The 14,603-nt window shown below is 48.0% G+C and overlaps 2 protein-coding genes across 2 annotated transcripts; one reads left to right on the forward strand and one right to left on the reverse strand.

Annotated features, from left to right (window-relative positions):
* The first annotated feature begins 1,314 nt into the window (after positions 1–1,314).
* On the forward strand, positions 1,315–4,451 carry LOC119312386 (inorganic phosphate transporter 1-6-like). Its single transcript, XM_037588119.1, has 2 exons — positions 1,315–1,558; positions 2,696–4,451. The coding sequence occupies exon 2, from the start codon at positions 2,756–2,758 to the stop codon at positions 4,361–4,363; it is 1,608 nt and encodes a 535-aa protein (XP_037444016.1). The 5' UTR covers positions 1,315–1,558; positions 2,696–2,755; the 3' UTR covers positions 4,364–4,451.
* A 3,115-nt stretch (positions 4,452–7,566) lies between these two features.
* LOC119312384 (protein phosphatase 2C 70-like) lies at positions 7,567–14,027 on the reverse strand. The gene is made up of 13 exons (XM_037588118.1): positions 13,859–14,027; positions 11,699–11,864; positions 11,388–11,558; positions 11,111–11,286; positions 10,505–10,663; positions 9,920–10,060; positions 9,793–9,854; positions 9,521–9,656; positions 8,868–8,962; positions 8,516–8,631; positions 8,310–8,439; positions 8,172–8,226; positions 7,567–8,074 (listed from the first exon to the last, which is right to left on the reverse strand). Exons 1-13 carry the CDS (start codon positions 13,991–13,993, stop codon positions 7,934–7,936), a joined length of 1,683 nt encoding a protein of 560 aa, XP_037444015.1. The 5' UTR covers positions 13,994–14,027; the 3' UTR covers positions 7,567–7,933.
* Between the last annotated feature and the right edge of the window lie 576 nt (positions 14,028–14,603).

Here is a 14,603-nt window from a genome sequence, read left to right on the forward strand (position 1 = left end):
GTGTTCAGTTTTTTGTCATGCTTGCTAAACGTATTTGTCGTCACCACAATAACAATAATTATCATAAAAACGCTCGATTTGCCATGATTAAAAATCTAACTTTAAATTTTTAACATTACTGAATAATAAAACACGGTAAATACAAGGATTTGCCGTGTTTAGATAGCTAGTTAATTTGTAGTGGTCAACTTGAGAGCCAAGTGTAGATAAGGACGGGTCTCCTTGACTGACTGGAACTGGATTGCGTACGTGTTGTTTGTGTTGATCATTGGTCACAACTCACAAGGCGGCTTCGATCGGTTCAATCAGAAAATTCATAGAACGGCAACATATGAAGGACAAGACATTAAGAAAATATCTGGTGCTCCCGTGCGAGCTCAGCTGTTGGATCTCAGATCCAAGAGCTACTGTGAAATGATGCATTTTCTTTTGAAAAGAAGCCCTTGTAGAATCTGAAAAATACGCACAAGTACAACAGCTACATCAGCTCCTCATATGTCGTTGGATCTGATATCCAAGGGCCCAAAAGTCCGTTTCATGGGAGCTCCTATGCTCCCGTATCACAAGATACTCCAAAACATTAGGCCAACTTCAACGCTAGACCCCAAACGGGTCACGAAATGGACAGCTTCCGGGGTGCGGATGGTCGGGCGGCGCATCTGCACTCAACGTGCAGGACCAAATGGACGAAAAAAAGAAAGAAGCTACCGGGCTCGCACACGGGAGCAGCAGCAGCCGGAGCTCCCCAGCAGCGGGGAGGCAGAGGGGGTCACAGATTTCTGGTCCGGCCAGCTGACGCAGCGGACAAAAGCAACCAGCGAGAGTATCCGTTTATGTCCTCACAAATCCATCTGTGGTTTAAATTTGTTCCAGATTTGAAGTCGTGCCAGACAAAAAAGGGACACCTGCAGACAATTTTTTTGTTTGGATACACCCCCATTGGGCCAAGTTTTGCTCTAAACGGACACGATCGGACGATTTGTCATCTACCGAGTTCTAAAAAAAAAAGAAAAATGTTGTCTAGCGTTGGAATTGGCCTTGTTTTTTTCCCTATATATATTGTCTAAAAATTAGTTGTAGCAAGTCCAGAAGGTGTGAAGGGCGGACGGACGGTGGTCATGCACTGAACGTGACACAGTTTTAAACATTTGGCCAAGCCGTTGGAGGCTGCAGAGAGAGAGACAGATCGGGCACCAGTACAAGAGGGGCACACGGTGTGCGTCGACCGACCGCAGGAGTTGACTCAATCGACCGAGTTAATTGCCTGTCCGGGCCGGAAAATTCGTGGAGCCGTCGTCGTCGTCGTGGTTGACGGGCGAGGCTGGCTGGGAGTGAGGTGGAGCGGATATTCCCCCCGCCGATCCCTGCCGTGTGCAATCCACACTGTGCGCGGCCTCCATAAATAGGGCCTCCCCGCCGGCGGCCTCCTCCAACAATCTCCTTCCTCTACACTCTAGCTTTTCTTGCCCATGCATTTCTCCCTGGCTTGACTGGCCGTTGATGAAGCTGCAGGAGCCAGCCCCCTAGCTAGCTATCTGTCTGCCTAGCTGCTTCGTCGGTGAGTCCTGCTTCCTCGCCCGCTCGCTCGCTGGCCGGACTTGTATTAACAATACTATTTATTTCCCTTCTCAATTGGTGATCGGTTTTCAGTTTGGTAGTAGTAGTAGCAGCAGATTCTTTTGTGATCACTGGACTTGCACATGCATGATTCCGGCTCCGGCTCTTAAACTGCTGCAGCACATCATCAGTTGTTGGTAGCTAGGAGTAGCTCCGGTGGTGCCCCGAAGTCGAGAAAAGCCAAGAGAATCTTCCAAATTTCGTCTTTCTTTCTGACTAGCAAGTTGTGGTGAGTGGAGGCAGTATCCTTTCCTCCGGAACTGAAACTCAACTCAAAAGGCAGGCGGATCAAATCAACCCAACCCCACCTGCACCTGCAGCGAACTGACTCACTGACTGGCTCTGTTTTCTTGTCTTCTTCAGATCAGATGAGCCATCGATCCATCACGGAGCTCGATCGCTCCGTAGCCACGTCGCACTCCATTCTCTTTTCTTTTCTTTTCTTTTCTTTTCAAAAGTAGCCCAGGCAAGGCAATATATTTACACTTGTGTGTGCGCAACTAGTTCTATATATTTTTTTTCCTTTGAAAAGTCCACACTCCCCCATGCATGCGATGCGAGTGTCGAACAGTGCCCCGTCACGTCACCTTATAACTTGCCCCAAATTTCTTCACGCCTGCCTGACTCCTTGATCGTGACAAGAGCCTTCATTGGTTTCCTCTTTTCCAACCCTACCTCAACAATCACAACCGTACGCACGAATATCTCATCTCGCCTGAAAAATAACGGATTTCTCTTTTCTTTTTATTATTATTAGAAAAGCAAAAATTGCAGATATGATTTTCTCGCCAACAAAATTGGAATAAGATAACATGCCGGGCGAATATTCCCCCGGAGCGTAGAACAAAAACAACTGTCAGCCGCTTCGACTCGCCAGTAAAATCGTAACAGCCAAGGTTTATTCCCAACGATCCCACCAAAATACCTTTTGATCCCAGCGTTCACAGCAGTCAACAACCAAGCCCAAGAGTCCCGGGGAAGCAGCAGGAGCCGCAGTATTTATCTCATCTCTCATCCCACCCGACGCCCTCCATCCTCCTCCCACCCCACCCTAAAATCTCCAATCTTCTCTTGACAGGAACAAGAGATCCCCGGCGGCGATCCCCGGCGAGAGATCAGTCAAGGAGGCCTCGCGGCGATGGCGCGCGAGCAGCTGGAGGTGCTGACGGCGCTGGACGCGGCCAAGACGCAGTGGTACCACTTCACGGCCATCGTCATCGCCGGCATGGGCTTCTTCACCGACGCCTACGACCTCTTCTGCATCTCCCTCGTCACCAAGCTGCTCGGCCGCATCTACTACTACCGCGAGGGCGCCGACGCGCCCGGCTCGCTCCCGCCCAACGTCGCCGCCGCCGTCAACGGCGTCGCCTTCTGCGGCACGCTCTCCGGCCAGCTCTTCTTCGGCTGGCTCGGCGACCGCATGGGCCGCAAGCGCGTCTACGGCATGACGCTCATGTGCATGGTGCTCTGCTCCATCGCCTCCGGCCTCTCCTTCGGCTCCACCCCCGGTTCCGTCATGGCCACGCTCTGCTTCTTCCGCTTCTGGCTCGGCTTCGGCATCGGCGGCGACTACCCGCTCTCCGCCACCATCATGTCCGAGTACGCCAACAAGAAGACGAGGGGCGCGTTCATCGCCGCCGTCTTCGCCATGCAGGGCTTCGGCATCCTCACCGGCGGCGTCGTCACGCTCATCGTCTCCGCCGCGTTCCGCGCCGCCTTCCACACGCCCGCCTACCAGGACGCCCCCCTCGCCTCCACGCCGCCGCAGGCCGACTTCGTGTGGCGCTTCATCCTCATGTTCGGCGCCGTCCCGGCCCTCATGACCTACTACTGGCGGATGAAGATGCCCGAGACGGCGCGCTACACGGCGCTCGTCGCCAAGAACGCCAAGCAGGCCGCGGCCGACATGTCCAAGGTGCTCCAGGTGGACATCGGCGCCGAGGAAGAGGACCCCAAGGCCAACGACGGCGGCGCCGGAGCCGCCGACGACCGCAACTCGTTCGGGCTCTTCTCGGGCGAGTTCCTGCGCCGGCACGGGCTCCACCTCCTCGGCACGGCCACCTGCTGGTTCCTGCTGGACATCGCCTTCTACTCGCAGAACCTGTTCCAGAAGGACATTTTCACGGCGATCAACTGGATCCCCAAGGCCAAGACGATGAGCGCCCTCGAGGAGGTGCATCGCATCGCGCGCGCGCAGACGCTCATCGCGCTCTGCGGCACGGTGCCGGGCTACTGGTTCACGGTGGCGCTGATCGACCGGATCGGGCGGTTCTGGATCCAGCTGGGCGGCTTCTTCTTCATGGCGGTGTTCATGCTGGGGCTCGCCTTCCCGTACCACCACTGGACGACGCCGGGGAACCACATCGGGTTCGTGGTGCTGTACGGGCTCACCTTCTTCTTCGCCAACTTCGGGCCCAACTCCACCACCTTCATCGTTCCTGCCGAGATCTTCCCGGCGAGGCTCCGGTCGACGTGCCACGGCATCTCGGCGGCGGCCGGGAAGCTGGGCGCCATCGTGGGGTCGTTCGGGTTCCTGTACCTGGCGCAGAACCAGGACCCGGCCAAGGTGGACCACGGGTACAAGGCCGGCATCGGGGTGAGGAACTCGCTCTTCATCCTCGCCGCCTGCAACTTCCTCGGCATGGGCTTCACCTTCTGCGCGCCCGAGTCCAACGGCCTCTCGCTCGAGGAGCTCTCCCGCGAGAACGAGGAGGAGGCGCCGGACGCCAGGACGGTGCCCGTGTGAGAAACACGTCGTCAGATAGTAGTATATTCTGCGAGCAGGTTTGGATGGATGTATGGATGTTTTTTATGGTCGGAGAGCGTTCAACTCAGGAGTCGAGTCGAGTCGAGTACAACAATAATTTATCTAATCTTGTGATGGGTCGAGTTGTCCAGGTTAATTAGGGCTGCTGCTCGAGTTATTAGCAGTAATATAGGTACGGTGTAATACCAAGTTAGAGAAGTGCATCGAAGAGGCAAAGCTTATATGTACGTGACGTGTGATTGAAAATTTTCATGCATTATAAGGGGTTTTGCATATTTTAATACTGCATATGCATAACCTACATATGGACTGAAATGACTGAACAAACACGCTGAAAAATGTTCAATTCGGGAAAAAAGAACAACTTATAACAGTGAACAGTTCTAATAGCATTTACTTTCATGTGTGGCGGTATGAAAAGACTTTGCACCTCTTTGGTTGTTAAAAAAAAGGTAGCGGCACATGTTAACGGATCACGGGTTTCACTTGGTGACGGTCGGTCGGTCGATCGATGACGAAGGAACGGGATGCATGGCGCGCCCGAGAGGTGCAAACGAGGATCTGGATGGATCGGAGCAGCTTCCTTCCCTGCTTCCTTGCTTCGTTTCCACACTTGGTCGACTCGTGACGGCGATGTTAGGCTGTTGATGACAAGTACCGGTTGGCCATGCGGAGACTTGTTAGGAGTCGTACGTAGTACCACCATGAGACCGTGAGAGGAGAGCCGAGAGCAGACGTGCATGTGCTAGCTTCCAGCTGATCCGTCACCTTCTTCTTCTCCAGTTCTTGGTTTCACATATGGACCAGACGGGTCGACGGCGACGCTGCCTGCGCTCGTCGGCCTACCAAGGTTGAACAGCTTGATGGCTCGTCCGGCCCGCTAGGCACCAAGGGGACCTCGCTTTCTGCGCGATACATCGGCGATCGTCTGGTCGATGTGGATGCCGCCGCCGGCCGGTCAAGCTCACTGCTTGTACCGGTGCCGTGCATTTGCTTTCATTTCACTTGTCATTTGTCAAGCTGAGCTGGGTTCATGGATGACTGACCGGAGTGGTTCACTCACTGGTTGCCGCAGCTGCAGTTGGGCTACACGAGTACAAGTTCACTCTTCCATGTCCATCAACAAGTGTGAACCGCGGCAGCTAGTGCTACATGCAAAGAAGAGGCGCAAGAGAATCGGCAGCTGCGGTGGTCGACTTGCCACACTTGGTCAACTCCACGCTCATTATTCCCGTATTTTAAGCCCATCAGCTCAAGGTCACATGCATTGCATTCCTCGGGGTCTCCCCTCGTTTCCACGCATCGCATCACCTACTACTTCAACCAGGCCCCGCCTCTGACTCTTCTACTTTATACATATTCTTTGCTCTTACAGAAATGCAAAACCATTCACGACGTACAAGAAAAAAAAGCATGCTGGAAACCTGATCTTATCAAAAGATAAGAAAATTCTAGCGTCGATTTTAACATTGCGTATGGGCGGGTTTGGTTGCCCGCATGGAGCCCGCGCAAAAAGGAAGATGCATGTTTGGTTGCCCTTTTCACTGTTGGGTCTGCATCGCACGCTTGTTAAAGCAGTCCAGAGGGTGGCTTGCTGGAAAAGCTCGAATCGACAGTTTCTCGCGAGCCAGGCTGAGGCAAGCGCTAGCGAGCGGCCCTTGCACGAGTGGAGACGGGAGAGATGCTAGGTGATTACTCAAGGTCTTTTTCAACCTCCATTAAGCTTCTATTTAATCTCCTCTCTCTGATCTCTTCGATTCGAGGTAAGCTCTACACGAAAAAGATGCACTTCGATGCTACGCTTCCATTCAGGCGATCGGTTCGTAGTTTCGTCGGCCGTAAGTTTTTAATCTTGTGTTCCCGTTTGAAACTATTTTGGACGAATTTTGTCAGATTCGTCGCGCACAATCGATCATTTGAATTTTTCTTTGACCATCAGCCTAATCTCGCAGTCCCTCACAACATTCGTGTTGTATGTTTTTGGTTTCAACAATCGTAGTTGCATCTCTCTTTGAACAACAGTCTACTTCACTGACGCCGTCATGTCGAGCTCCTCTGTCCTTTACTCAGAGCTCTCCTATTCGTTCCTCTCGACGCCGAAACTCTTCCCCTTGATCTCCTTGCCCATGTCCTACTACACTAGAGTCGTTTCCGGCGTCGCTCATCTCAGCCTACTCTCTGTCGTCATCCTATTGCACTGACGCCGCAATGGCGCGCACACTGCTTTCTTGTGTCCTCTGCCTTCGTGCACACTGCAGTTCGCCGCGCTGCCGACGGGGTCGATCATCTTGTCCTCCTCTCTCTCGCCCTACTGCACTGGAGTCGTTCCCGGCGTCGATCATCTCGGCCTCCTCTCTCGTCCACTGCACTGACGGTACCATGGGGCGAGCACTGCATTCTACTCCTCTATCCACTGTCTTTGCGCGAGCACTACAACTAGTTTGCCGACGGTGTCGCCGACGGGGTCGCTCGTCCACGACTCCATGTTCGTCATGTCGGACACGGCGCCACAGCCACTATCCACCGCAGTCGCCATGGTCCGACACACACTGCATTTCTTCTCCCCCTTCCTCTACTAGCTCTTAATCCTGTGTGCTAAGTGCAAGTGCTAGCTCTTAATCATACCCCATGCGGGCAACCAAACAACGTGTAGTTGCATGTGCCGAGACAATGCAGGTAACCAAACAACATGCCAAAGTTGATCCCCTAATGCAGGAAGTCCATACAGGCAACCAAACAACTCACAGATGTCATAAGACTGTTTTTTCGGAGCCAGGCTGAGTGAAGTAGGGTATGCAACATAGTACTTTAGCACACGGCAACCAAACACGCCCTATATGTATCCGTGGTGATAAGTACTTCGTCCGTACCAGTGCATCGGTCATCCTAGATTGTGCATCGCCGTGCTGTGAATCAAAGCATACACGTTCTAAATCTTTTATTGGTCGATTTCTTTGTTCGTGGGCAAGAAATAAGTAACGAGGTGCCACACACCTAAGCATTTTGGGATGATTTGGTTTTCATAATGTGTCCAATGCACCGGTACGGAGGAAGTAATAATTATTATTTCACCTTAATGCATTCTAGGATAACATCACCAAATCACACTTAATAATGCCGCTTCCACAGAAACAGAGGAATCTGTTGCTGAGCAAGATGATGGATTTGTGCGCACATCAATCTCTACATGCCAAACACAAAAGATTCTACTGTATATGACTATTATCAGTATCAGGGGAGCCTTCGTCCAAAGCATATGTATATATGATCCCAGGATGTAAAGTTCAACATCATTCCCCTAACACATCGCCTCACAATTTTTTACAGGCACAGCCGCACAAAACAGCTCCCCGGGTAATTTGGTTGCAGACAAGAAAAACTGTTGGTTGGTTGTATGTTGGCCTCTGGAGCAAGGCGCAGACTCTCTCAAGTGCTGGATAGGAGCCATACCACCAGTAAAAACAATCTAAGGGAAAAAGAACAAAACAATGGGGCTGAAGCAGCCGAGCGGGGCGGTTTCTCTCTAGACTGAATGAATCGATTGGCAGTTCAGCGACCCATCCTCATGGCGTCGAAGTCTAAGAATATCACCGATGTGTTGTCCTTCGTCCGCAGATTCCTGGCTTCACTAAGCACATGGTCTGCTACTCCGTCCGCTGAGATTTCTTGGCCCATGTTCCTCTCCTTATACTGCAAACGCAGGGCACAGTAAAACTAGCATCACATGACCACACACACAAAAAAAAAAATTGAGACTAAAATGAACAAATGCCGATTGATATCTTACATCGAGGACAAGCTGTGCTGCCTTTTTCGCGGTAATGACATCCCATAGGCCATCGCTGCAGCGGCACAAAGCATGTGAGGCAATGGACACATCGCATCAGTGATAATGAGCATTAGCAGATATGGGAATTTGTGTTACCTAGCGATAAGCGCAAAAGCTGAGCACGATTTCGAGATCTGAACTACTGGGCTCACATATGGTTCTTTACTGAACCTTGGATCTTGCTCTTTGAGAAACTTGTCTCCAAGCATCCTGCAAAGATTCAGTCCTGCAGAAATAAAGATAGGTAATTTGAGATCATTGTCGCTCAAGTCAGCATCACAATACAAGTAAAGGTAACATACCACATATACGGCTTTCGCCATCTTTCAGGGGATTCCCTAATTTCGCTATCCTCGCTCGTTCTGTTGTACTGACTACTCGATGATCCTCTGTCATCGCAATTGGTTTCCCGTCGACACTGACAGAGAGGTATACATATGATTATTGTGATACAGAGCTTGAGAAATAAAGACAAAAGCATGGCCCGCCCATGTATGTTTATGCTATCAATTCCTTAAAATAGAATGGAGGCATTAGTTGATTTTGAATTATAAAGGGTAGGGAAATGCAAGTTTCCCACATAACACGCGAATACTGATTTACTACTCAAGGAAAATGCTGAAATATTTTTTAGAGATGAATAGATGTTATTACTTCATAATACATGCCGAGTCACCTAGATTAGCGCACTGGGCAAAGCAATCTTTGTTCTGATCAAACCAAATAAGAAGGGCAGTTGCTGTACAACCCTGTAAAACATAGACAGACATGAGCCATGAAAGTTCATTGCATCAGATTCCCTAAATAAGGGGTAATTCAAGAAATCGTAAAGCGTATTTCTATGCCTTGTATGTATGTCCACTAATTAAAAAGCCCATTTAGAGCCTAGACATTGCCAACCAAAGTGTTTTAGTCAGATATTTGAAACTCATGAAATTGGTAAATCTTTACCCAGGGTCCAAGACTTTCTGAACCAAAGTGTATTTCTGCTACTGCTTTACTACTTACGGGGCTCACCAAGGACTTCCGGACCCAAAGTTGCTTTTTTGGTAGATATAGAGAACCAATATGAACATCAAAGGAAGGTTAAAAGATGGAAAACTAGATAGCATAATCAGATTGGCAAGATAGGCTCACAAGACAATTAGGATTCCTGAAAGTTTCATCAACCAACTACACCAAACAAATGTGTGGATAAACCTTGACTTCATTTTTTGCATCACATTCATAGACTAGCAAGCAATATGATTAATAGCAACATTGAAAATACTAAAATGCGGGCAAGAAAGCCAGATTAAGAGAAAAACCTCATACTGATGATTGAGTGCAGCTTCCGTCAAGTCAAATGCACACTTAAGAACATCAGAAGCATTGCCGCATGTGAGAACTCTTTCTATTGTTCCCTTCTGAGAAAGAATTTTCGCAACATTCTCTGGAAGTATCCTACACAACAAAGGCAGTCATCAGTTCAACATATAGGTCATCGTATCACCCCAAGTCAAGCATATGTTAAAGTAACTCGTACAGGAAAAAATAAATCATGTGGACTTCATCAAACGGATAGGCACAAATAATTTACCTGCTGGCAGCTTTTGCAGCCCCATCCCCTCCATGGCCATCAAAAATGGCAAACAGCCCAAACTGTAAAAATATTGGAATCAGAATGAATCCAACTCTTTCAAAAATTTATGACATTATTTCCATACCTGTTGAGCACCAGCAAGAGGATACTGGTAGCAGCTGACATCCTCCATGGGAAGTTTCTTTCCAGTTCGGCGGGTTATCATTGCATCAGATACCATACCAACTCCTACTGGCACTTGTTGATTTTGTAGTGAAATTTGAACCTAGTGAGGTAGCATTATTAGAAGATTATTTTCTGTACGAACATGGATTCAGCTAAATAGTCCGATAAATAAATGAATGATATGCTTAAATGATAGAGTTCAAATATGATGAAGATTTTTATTTATTTATTTTTTTGCATCTGTAGGTTTCAATGTTATAGGCAAGCTTTTTCAACTGAATTGGTAACAAGAAATATAACTGAGCATGCTGACATATCTGAGTATGTGTATACCATGCCATTTCGAACAGGATATAGTTTGATTTATATGTGCACAAATGCACAGGAGATTCCTAGTGAGCAGAAGGATACAGTTTGAATTCTTTGTACATCAAAATATTGGAAGCCTGAACCACCATATGATTAACAATTGTGGGCCCATGGCCACTTGGCCAGTCAACGATTTTTCATGCTAATGATAACAAAAAAAGCAGCCAAGACTTACAGACACTTTTGATGAACTCCCAAGTGTTATAATATCACCATCAGCAAGTTCGGCAGGCGCACTCCAACGCCTAGAACCAACATCAGGATGGGTAACTGCCCGGGAATTCAAGAAGGTTCCATTCAAACTGCCCATATCCACAAGTTCCCATCTGAGTGTCTGCAATATAAGAGTAATGATTTACTGAATGGGAATGGAAGAAGGCCAGCTATATTCACATGTACATATACATTGTAATGATATGAATTGAATATATTGTTATTTATGAACCAAAGGGCACCCACTATAATCTATGATATTCCTTTGTATAATGTCAATCTGAAAATGCCCCACGAAATCATATTTACGGCCAACAGAAATGCCCTAAATATGTACTGCAGCATCAAGCTAAGAAGAATAACATCATAACTGACAACAGAAACGGCTGCTGCAAACTCCAGAAACAAGTAGTACAAAATGAAAATTAGAAGCACTAAGAGTTCCAGCAGAAGGAAGCAAACACTCAGGCAATTACATCCACAGATATCCCAATTTTCGAAATAATCTAGGGTTCGAATACAGTAGCATGCTGAAGGTGAAAAAGATGGGAAAGTATGTGAAACTTACATTTGGGTTCCAGTCAATCCGTGCATGCTTTCCTGACACCTCAGAATCCTTTAACACCAAATCGCTTTGAGGAATCCTTCCAAGAGTCATTGGGAGCATGGACATATTACCTGACTGCAGGTAGCGGTTTATTCCATGAGATGGGCCAGCTATGACCTCCAAGGCTAGGTGGCTTCCTGCACTCCTAGCAAATGATTATACATCATGAGCATATGCATGTATAATATTTGCAACATATGGACCACTAGGACATCCAGCTAATGAAAGGACGTTTTACCAACTGTGATATCCTTCACAGGAATGCCGCCGTTATTATTCTCTCCAGAGGCCCTTCTTGTGTGCTTTGCCTCAGATGCTCGCACACTTGCTTCTGCTGTACGCTTCAGCGTACTTCCCAGATGGAGCTCTTCCGGTGTACCATTTGTAACATCAATCACATGAACTTCTCCTACAAATTTAAATATATATTTACAAATTTATGATGATGGTTAGTAGAGAAGCTGAGTGCTCCAAAAAACACCACACAAAATCAAATGTGCCGCTTCTGTATAATACAATGATGAAAGACCCGAGTGTAAATATGTGCACCTTCAATAGGATGAGATTCAGTGGGATGAGTATGCGTCCTTGGTGAAGTGGTACTCCTATTTGTCCACATTGTAGACTCACCAGCATTATTGCTACCAAGGTTATTGCTTGGGCCCGAGTAGTCATCCAACTTGTCTGATATTAGAGGCCTGTTGATATCTTCGCCCTACAAGCAAACAGCAATCAGACTTACAACCTCCACCTTCCATCTGTGAAAACAAAAACATATTTGCTTTTTCCTATCCATTACACCCACTCTGATAATATATGCATATAGGGCCTGTTTGGATTCAGCCCCATCCAGCCGTACCAAATTATTGGCATGAACAAATGAAAGGCATGACCAAAATATTGATAAGTTGTGGCTGTTTGGTTTGCAGCCCATAGTACTTGCCAATTTTTTGGCAAAACATTGGCTTTCATTTGGTTTTAAGCCAAATGGCTTGCCAAATATATGGCAAATTTGATTGGCTTGTGTTTGGTTTGTCCATAATTCTGAATTTGCATGCCAGCCAATAAAACAACATATAGGTGTAAACCAACACTGATACAACTTAATTATTTTCTAGTTCAGACTAAACAAAAAAGGCATGATCTTAAAGAGTATAAAGACACCATAAGTTGCATGGAGTTACTTCGGTCTTCAGGAACATCATGCTAAACGTTGTGGAATATCAATAGCTAGCATCAATTATCAGCTACTCGACAGAACAGAATACATGTTTGCACCAGACAAAAGATATTCCACAAAATGTTGCTTACTACAAAAAATAAAATAAAATAGCCCAGTCATGTTCATATTAGCTACTCCATGGAATCAGATCTGTGTGAACTACAAACACATAAGACATTGATTTGTTAAACACGCATCACATCTAGTACTAGTTACGCACAAGTGCATCTGCAGCTAAACGGACAAGAGTGAGGCAAATCACACCATTGGAAAAGGCAATCTGTATAGGGTTGGGGAGGATTCGGGTGCTGGGCTTTGGATGCAATGTGATTCCTTTGATTGAGGGTGGGGGAAGGAAGGCCGTCGGAGCAGCGCAGGTCGACGCCGGACCACTATGGCCGGTGGGACCTGCAGATCTGATGATGGTTTTCTGCTTGGGGCTTGTGGTGTGAGGGCGAGAAGAGGAAGTGGAAAGAGACAGGATAAGAGAGGAGACAGTGCTGAGGATTTGACTGCCAAATCTTTGGCGGGCAATTTCCACGCCCTCGCTTCGCCCATGGTTTGGCGAAAGTCAGGAGGGGCGAACCTGGTTTGAGCCAAAATTGACGTGGATCCAAACAACCTCCAAAATACGCCAATTTTGGCTCGCCCTGATATTGGTGTCCATCCAAATCAACAAGAAAGAGCCAACGTTTTTTTTCAAGTAAATAAACAGCATGTAATATTGAACAAAAACATAATATTCTACGCTCTTCACAAGGTAATGGGGGTTCATAGCCCTAGTACAAGGTGCTTGAGTGGATCAGAAGCTAGTTGTACTCATGCCCAACCATATGAGATGCAATGTATCATTCAAATCAACACGAAGATAATTCGATAAAGCATTTAGCTTGCTGAGGTAGAAGTGGCTGGTGACAAAAATGTCTACAGAAATAAACAGAATATGATAACAACAAAAAAGGTCTACTGAGGCAAGTAAAGGCCAATAATAATACATTGCGTTGAGAAGCATTGAGCAACGGCTGGTAGGTTTAGAGATGCAAGATGATCATCGTTCGTCCAATTGTGGCAGCTGAGCCGATAAATGTATCAGCGCGTTAGCTGGATAATCCCAATGGCAAAGGCTAATGATCCAATCAAACCTCGAAGTTGCTCAAATACCATGCCCTCCGAGCCACCACGGGCTAGTCTAGCGCGGGGAACAGGTTATTGCAGCATCAACACGGCCCCTCGTCCTCTGCAACCAATCTTTCCGAAATGTTCGACGCAACGCGACACCAAGAACGCCGCGACCGCCCCGCTATCCGGAGCCCTCGAAAAGCAAATCGCCGACCTAGCAGAGCCCCCCCTCGAACTAACCGCGCCATCGAGATTCCCCGCGCGCCCGGAAACGACGGGGGAAGCCGGCCGCCCCCCGCGACAGATCCGCGCCGTGATCGAGGGGAACGGGGGGGAGGGGAGATTTCCAGGGGTGGTGGGGGTCTGACCTGGGAGGAGGCGGAGGGCGGGAGCGCGGCGGGGGGCGCGCCCCGGCGCCAGCGGCGGCAGGCGTAGACGGCGAGGCCGAGGACGGCGAGCGTGGCGACGGCGGCCCCGCTGAGGACGAGGGGGGAAATGGCCATGGGCGGGCGGGGAGGCCGGTGGCGGTGGCCGCGGACGGGGGCGTGGCGTCGTCGCTTTTTTTCCCCCTAATGTTTGCCCCCTTTTCACACGCAGGGGCCGCCTCTGCTTCCTTTCCGCGAGTTCCATCGGTTTTATGGTCTTTTTCACATGTTTTGCGTTTCGTGTCGAAGCCGGGGGATTCAGCAGAGATTATCCGACGGTGATGGTGATGGTGATGCCGTTTGTGCCAAAAATCAGCGGCAGATTTTCATTCTTGGGCCGTTATAATCGTGTAATAAACACCGTATCTAAAACATCTTAAGTTTATGAAGGGAGTATATCATGTTTAGATTTTATATTGTGCCATTATAATCGTGTAGTAAACATCATATCCAAAACATCTTATAAAATTTTACGAAAGGGGTATATCATGTTAGATTTTATATTCATTGTGTATACTTATGTGTGGTGTCAATGTGTAATCCTTTTTTTTTAAACAATGTCAATATGTAATCTTTGTTATACGTGAAATTAATAGCATGATAGTCTAGTTGATAGAACAGTAAAGTCTCTATCTCTACTTCTTCATCTCTTCTCTACTACCTATAAACTGGACATTCCCCTCGATGG

This window comes from Triticum dicoccoides, chromosome 5B, assembly GCF_002162155.2.
Source record: "Triticum dicoccoides isolate Atlit2015 ecotype Zavitan chromosome 5B, WEW_v2.0, whole genome shotgun sequence".
NCBI classification, from domain to species: domain Eukaryota; kingdom Viridiplantae; phylum Streptophyta; class Magnoliopsida; order Poales; family Poaceae; genus Triticum; species Triticum dicoccoides.

Coding starts and splice junctions, on each gene's coding strand:
- LOC119312386 (XM_037588119.1), top strand. CDS start 2,756: ATGGCGCGCGAGCAGCTGGAGGTGCTGACGGCGCTGGACGCGGCCAAG.
- LOC119312384 (XM_037588118.1), bottom strand. CDS start 13,993: ATGGCCATTTCCCCCCTCGTCCTCAGCGGGGCCGCCGTCGCCACGCTC. Junction 11,287..11,387: donor TGTGAAGGATATCACAGTTG/GTAAAACGTCCT, acceptor CTAGGAGTGCAG/GAAGCCACCTAGCCTTGGAG. Junction 10,664..11,110: donor GGATTGACTGGAACCCAAAT/GTAAGTTTCACA, acceptor CTTATATTGCAG/ACACTCAGATGGGAACTTGT.